Source organism: Metopolophium dirhodum, chromosome 6, assembly GCF_019925205.1.
Source record: "Metopolophium dirhodum isolate CAU chromosome 6, ASM1992520v1, whole genome shotgun sequence".
Lineage (NCBI taxonomy): Eukaryota > Metazoa > Arthropoda > Insecta > Hemiptera > Aphididae > Metopolophium > Metopolophium dirhodum.
The window spans coordinates 20,939,995-20,947,180 of NC_083565.1; the positions used below are offsets into that span (position 1 = coordinate 20,939,995).

General features: G+C 25.7%; 1 protein-coding gene across 1 annotated transcript; it reads left to right on the forward strand.

Annotated features, from left to right (window-relative positions):
- Positions 1 to 2,387: 2,387 nt before the first annotated feature.
- LOC132947543 (ras-related protein Rab-2A-like) lies at positions 2,388 to 5,537 on the forward strand (the record flags this gene model as incomplete). The annotated part of the gene is made up of 3 exons (XM_061017849.1): positions 2,388 to 2,641; positions 3,896 to 4,076; positions 5,055 to 5,537. Coding segments are annotated over 3 exons (519 nt in total), but the record flags the coding sequence as incomplete, so codon positions are not given.
- Between the last annotated feature and the right edge of the window lie 1,649 nt (positions 5,538 to 7,186).

A 7,186-nucleotide genomic window follows, 5' to 3' on the forward strand; every position in this document is an offset into this window, starting at 1 on the left:
TAATAATAGTTAATAGTAATAATAATAATAACAAAATAAAATATACAATTTTAAATTTATACATTTTTGAATGAAAACAGTTTATGTGATAATTATTTTCATTCAAATAATTCTATTATGTGTTTCAGGTGTGGGGAAGACGTGTATTACTAGACAATTCTTATATCATGAGTTTGATTCTAAAGAGCTGACTACAATAGGTATACATTTATATTATAGTTATTCTATTGTAAACATTTTACATTCGACAATGCACGGGTGATTTATAATTATATATAATAATATGCGGGTATGTTTTATATTTTTTTGAGAGAAGTTTTATTTTTTTGTTTTGGCCGCATTATTAAATTAATGTAAAATAACTCATCTTATGCGTATACTTTTTGTATACTTAATAACCCTGTCAAAATGTAAAACAAACTTATAGAAAAAACCTGGAGCCGTCATCCTGCTGTAAAGTTGCTGTCGAGTTTAACTAGTAGTTACTGAGTATAGGCAACCGTATCGGGGACGGGTTAAATTCGAATTCAATGATAAATCATTGTAGACGTAAAACAATATTATAAGCCGAGACGATCTGTCAGCTGATATTTTTAAGGATTTTTTTATATATTTGTATTGCTTTAAGTAATTTATTTTTCCATTGGTTCCTAATAAAGTAGATGAAATTAGTTTTTTCCAAAAGAAAATCGCATAATATAATACTATGTACTATTATATTATTTTATACTGGCTTATCCTGCATGATGTAGTCCGTGACAAATTAAATAATGTCAGTGGATTTTCACGCAGTCTTAAACTCGGTTAAATGTAAACAACACATATTTTTAACACATTAATTTGGGTAGTTTTAACCGAATATAAAATACAGGTCTAAAATAATGATATCCAATAATTAAAATAACTATGCAAACGAAAAAACATTCTATTTTCGTGAACCCCTATTTAAAATTAAAAATTAAATTAATAAATTGGCCTCGAGGTGCAGATTTTACCTATGTACCAAATTGCAGAACTACGAATGCGATAGACTTGGCTGTGGATCGCTTACACATATACACACAAACATTGCCGCTTATTAATAATAAGATAATATTATTAGCTGTTATGAACTTATAAGTCAATACCGAAGAACCGTAGAAGGGTGTAAATAGGTTCGTGGTGTAAATAGCTTAAAATTAATCCAAATACTTTGAAAATTACATTGTGTATAGTAAACTATATTATACGTAATGGTATAAAGTTTAAAAGTCCCTATGAATAATGTCTTTTGAATTAGGTACGAAAAGATAACTTAAGCCATTATTTTACGTTTAAACGTCTAATTTTGTTGAAATTTAAACTTGAAATGTCTATTAAACAAACTGCAGCTGCCTATGTAATTTTGAGATTTATAGGTTTCTGTAAGAAAAACTTAAATTATTAGGTATCAAATATAAATGTATTACCGATATTATACATTTATACCTATGTTTACCTTGACATCGAACATTTTATACATTTTTAACTACACAATAATTAGCAAATATTCGCATTTTTTGAAGTTTATTTTGTTTTAAAAATTGTGACAATGTATTTTTGATGATTGTTAAATATGGCATGTAGAAGGTAGAACTGATAAGGAGCCTTATATTAAAACAAAAATGTTATCATACATAAATTGAAAATAAAACTAAAAAATAAAATAATCGAAAATCGAAAATCAAAAATATCTATAATAATAGCAAAAATAATTTTGTAATTATGTCATCTCTAGTTAATACCTCAATAAAACGTGCAGATAGTAACAAAAGACACACATTATAATAATAATTGTCATATCATTGTAAAACCCAACATCGTTCCTCCTAGAATCTAAAGTACATACATTTTTTTTCTAATTATTATTGATTTATATCAATACCTATCATACCTACTATATTGTTATGATCTGGTTAACATTATTTATGGCATATTTTTAGTTATATTATGAAAATATCATAACATAGTATAAGTGTATAATAACATTATTATATTTTTTTTTATTTTTATTGATCTTGAGCCCGGTAGCTGAGGCCATTAGCTATTTTTAGTTTTTACTGTAGGTTATTAAGTTGGTAGGGAGAGGAACACGTATGTGTTTAGTTTGGTAGAATTTTTGATTGGGCACCCGTAGGTATCTGTCATGCCCGGGTGGGGGATGGCGACACTTGTTCTCCGGACACCGTGACTTATCCGAAGAAAAATGCCGCCCATAGCCTAGGAATCGAACTCGGGTCGACTGTGTCGCAGCTGATGCCTTAGTCCGATCGGCCACTCCGTCCCCCATATTATTATTATATTATTAAATAATAATTTTGTGTTTTTAATAATTTTGTAAATATTATAAAACGTTTTGTTTAAATATTATTACTTCAGGAATAGATTATGGCCATAAGACGTTGTCGCTGTATAACAGGAAAATCAAAATAGCTGTGTGGGATACTGCTGGCCAAGAAGCGTTTAAGTCCATAGCCAGATCATATTATTCGGGCGCTGCGGCTTGTATATTAGTGTACAATATCACTAAACGCTATTCGTTTCAACACGTCAGTGAATGGTTAAGAGAAGCTCGACTTAACTCTGGTACCAGAATGATGTTCGCGTTAGTGGGCAACAAAACGTAAACAACAAAAATAATTTAATAACTAAACAACTTTAATTAATTTAAGTGAGTTACCTATTTTGAATTAATAATTTGATAAAAGACTGTCATGCGCAATGTTTTGTAAGTGATTCTTTTTTCTTTTCTGTTCTTTATTGCGAGTTCACAATTAAATAGAAATTTGTACAATCCAACCACAACTTAAAACCTATTGTTTTTTAATAATTTATGTCTACTTAGATTATTAGGTACATATTTTATATCGTTTATATTATATAGAATGCATTATGTATAGTGTTTTTTAATAATTTATGTCTACTTAGATTATTAGGTACATATTTTATATCGTTTATATTATATAGAATGCATTATGTATAGTGTATTAGTGTAATAGTCTATACACAATACACTACACATGTGTGTAAGCAATGTACAGAAATAATATACTTGCGTCATGAAGGGATAAAGTTGATACAATTTTCAGTGCTTTAATAGTTCTGTTGGAACTATATAACCATTTTATGTTATACGTTAATAATTAATATTTTATAAATATTGTAAAATACTTATGTTTCATTTAATGTGTCAATAGTAATAACAATAACAATAATAATAATAAAATGTTTCGTCTTAAGGTTTTTGGTAAGCCGCATGTGGGTTATATACTCATATTTGTGTTTCATTATTTAATTTGACACTTTGACAGTTATAAATAACCTTCACTTTTAAGAAAAGTATTGAGCTGAATTCATACATTTAACTTAAAACCACATTTGTTTAAATTTTGTTATTTCCTCAACTTTTATTTTATGATTTTTCTTTATACTTGTGCAAACTACTCCAAAAAATGAAAACCGATCTCATTGGTTCTCCATAGTCGTATTTGCAAAAATATTTAAAGTAACAACTAGCTTTGATTTCCAATCGATATAGTCATATAAATACATAGTCGCATTTTATATTAGGCTAAAATAGTACAATGTAGTGGCTATACATGAAACTTATTATACCAGAAAAAATAATTAATAGAAAAACAAATAAAAATATAAAAACGACGTAAGACCAATAAAATCCATGCTTTGATAATGGTTTATAAGTTATAAGTAGAAACATAATTCTATTATTTACAGAAAAAAAAAATTAAATTTTCACGAAGAATGAAATAAATACGTTGAATGAAAAGTTAAAAAATATTATAGGTACCGGCAAATACAATATCTATTTGTTGAACTCTATTATTGGATTTTAATATAATTTGTTGTTATATTACAGTGATTTAGAAAATAACAGAGAAGTAGAACGAGTTGAAGGTGAACACTTTTCTCACAAAAATGGCTTATTATTTTTCGAAACTTCTGCCAAAACAGCAAGTAACGTATCAGACGTTTTTGAGGAGTTAGCAAAACATTTATACAAAAAAGTCATGAGCGGTGAAATTGATGTCAATAGACCGGTAAGATTAATTTTAAGTTGTTTTGTATGATTTACAAAAAAATTAGTTTCAGAAATGTTTAACTATCGTTCATCCCCCTTTGTTGTGTGTAAAAAATACAAATTTGTATATTTTTTTTTTTTTTTTTTGTTAAAATTTTCAACTATTGGCCCGCAGTACGATCGGGTAAAGATTTATTAGCCTACTAGCCTCTAATATACATACATAGTGTAAACTATATGGTTTCATTAGGTATTAGTAATTTATAACCTTCTAACTTGTAAGACTTCCAAGAGTTAAGAATGCTAAAAACATGTTTTTTCTACCTACCTACTTAAAATGTTTACATAAAATATAGTTTAAGATAATATGATTTAACTGATTTAAGTATTCTACTTTACCATACAAGGTTTTATTGCATTTATATAAAGATTTAATAGTAATACCACTCGGTATTTCATAGTATGAGTGGGTAGAGAGATGCCTTTTTCGTAGCTAGGGGTAAATTCGTTTTATAACTTACTCACAACGCGTGCTTTATTTTTCATCAACACAGCATTTTGAGCCCGTAATACATTTTAATATATTCCAATAAACGCTCAAAGAGATTAGAGATTGAACGCAAATTGTTCAATTGTGTAATTTATTGAATTTTTTAGTGGGTTTTGCTGAAAACTCGTGAATAAAACTAATCCAAATAAAGTGACAAAATTATGTTTGATGAACATATCATTGATTATTTTTGGGTAAACCGATCTCCAATTTCAAGTTAATAATTATTATCGAAAAATCAAATTACAAAATATAATAATTTACCTATAGGTACAATATCTTTATTGCACCAACGTTTTAACTAACTGGATAACTGTATAATACAGATAATACTTATTGATAAGAAAATATTAAAAGTGAAAAAAATAAAAATCTTACTGATTTGAACGTTTCAATAAATATATGATGATGATGAAATTGAAAAATAATTTTTTTTTATGACTACAGATATCAGGAGTTAGACTTGGCCGCAAACGCAGCAAATCAGAAATAGTGAAAAACCATGCAAGTGATTGTTGTACGTTTACATAAAATACAAATAGGTACACAGTACTATACTAAAACTTTAGATAGTATTAATTGTCAAATTATATTTTAACATTTTGTAACATAATATTCTTGATTTTTAATTTTCAATTACTACCTATTTACTTCACCTAACGTTGTTATTTATTATTTTTTTTTATTATTTTCTGTTATTAGAACTATAGATTTTTTTCAGACGTTCTTAGCTATATTACTAAACATACATATTAGATATCATAACAATAAAACATTGACAATTTGTACGTAATAATTCAACCTCATAACTACTCCACTAATGGAGATATATTTATTTTGTTTACCTCACTCGGAAGTTCAATTTATATTATGTCTCTTGGAAGTAAATCTTTTCATACCGAAAAATGATTTTCTTTTCATAATATTTATTCCTATTTACTTCAACTAACTAAATGTTTATATTTTAAAAATGTGATTTTATTACAAATGTAAGAAATAATATTTAAAAAAAATTAACTATTTATATGTACTTACATTACTTTTTTTCTATATGTTCATCAAATATTTAATGAATAATATGTTTAAATATGTTAAACATGTATTATATTTCTTGTAATATAGTAATTTTATGATTGGTAAAAACTACTTTTTAATATTATGGTATACATTTTAGTCCATGAAATGTGACTTAAAATCAACATTTATCTAATAAAGCACACCTTAATTTATTGTTGAGTTCATAATAATAGATTGAACCCATAAAAGTGAAAATATTTAATTCGTATATTTTGAAGTAATGATATTTTTAATTTGTGTTAATACAATTGTTTCTTACATTTATTTTAAGTCATCAGTCAATACTGTTAAAAGCTTGAAAATTAAATAAATAAACATTTTATATAATTTAAATCTAAACCATATTAAAATGTCAATTAATTTCATTACCTATCATTAATTTAGGATGGATTAACAGAGAAACTGTTTGTTGTAAAATCAATTTTTTTTGTTTAACGAATTTAAAGGATTATATTAAACTAGGTATAATGTTTTTATTTGTGTTTTGTTCAAAATGGTATGAAAAGTGAATGTTATTGACCTCAATTTATATAAATGTAGTTAATGAAATTACAGGTTATAAAAAATATTTGTATCTTCATTATTAGAAGTATAAAAATGCTTACAATGATCAAACATAAATAATATGTTCTATTATATTGTATACTCATTGCTATAAAGTCCGGTGTTTTATGTTTTTATATTCTTTTTTTAATGTGCATCTAGAAGAGATTAAACCACGTCAATAAATTATTTTAAACTTAAAATGTACATAAAAAAACACGAACAACCATATTTTAATGAATAATGAATATTCAAAAGATTTGTCATATTTTAGAGTATCTTGAAAACAAATTTGCGTTAAAAAATTATGTATTCCAACTTCTAAGTAATTGCAATCTACTGCAATTGCTATAAATATAATAAATATTTTATTTTAGTGCGTTATGAGCTTTTAATTATCTGACATTTATTAAAACCAGCCACGTATTGTTATCGTTTAGTACCAGTTTTCAGTTCTCGATTACAAATAATATCTAGTTATAAGTTATATAAAATATAACTGGTAAAGAAGGTAGTAAATATAGTCATTATGTATAGTTTTGTTAAGATTTACACCTCAATTATATTCTTTGTAACCATGATAAAATATATTTTTAATCAGAATAGGTAATTCATAATTTTAAACATCATTATATCAACAGTTCAATAATTAAAATAAAATATTTGATTTATTAGAAATTATATTCTATTATTTTTACTAAACAATATATTATTAGTTTTAAGTTGAAAATTTAAATCCCTTAAAAATATAAGTAAGAAGTAGAATATTAAAACCTCATTAAATAAAGGGTATTAATTTATAAATATACGTATGTGTAAATATGTTGTAATGTAAAACAGGAAAATGTTATTAATCTTGGATGAATGAAAGGTATTGTGAGCATGAAAAGGGTTACGATGTTAATTTTTGGTTCTGGTAGGTGCTTTCAAATTATAGGTGGGTATTAGGTATTGTTTAT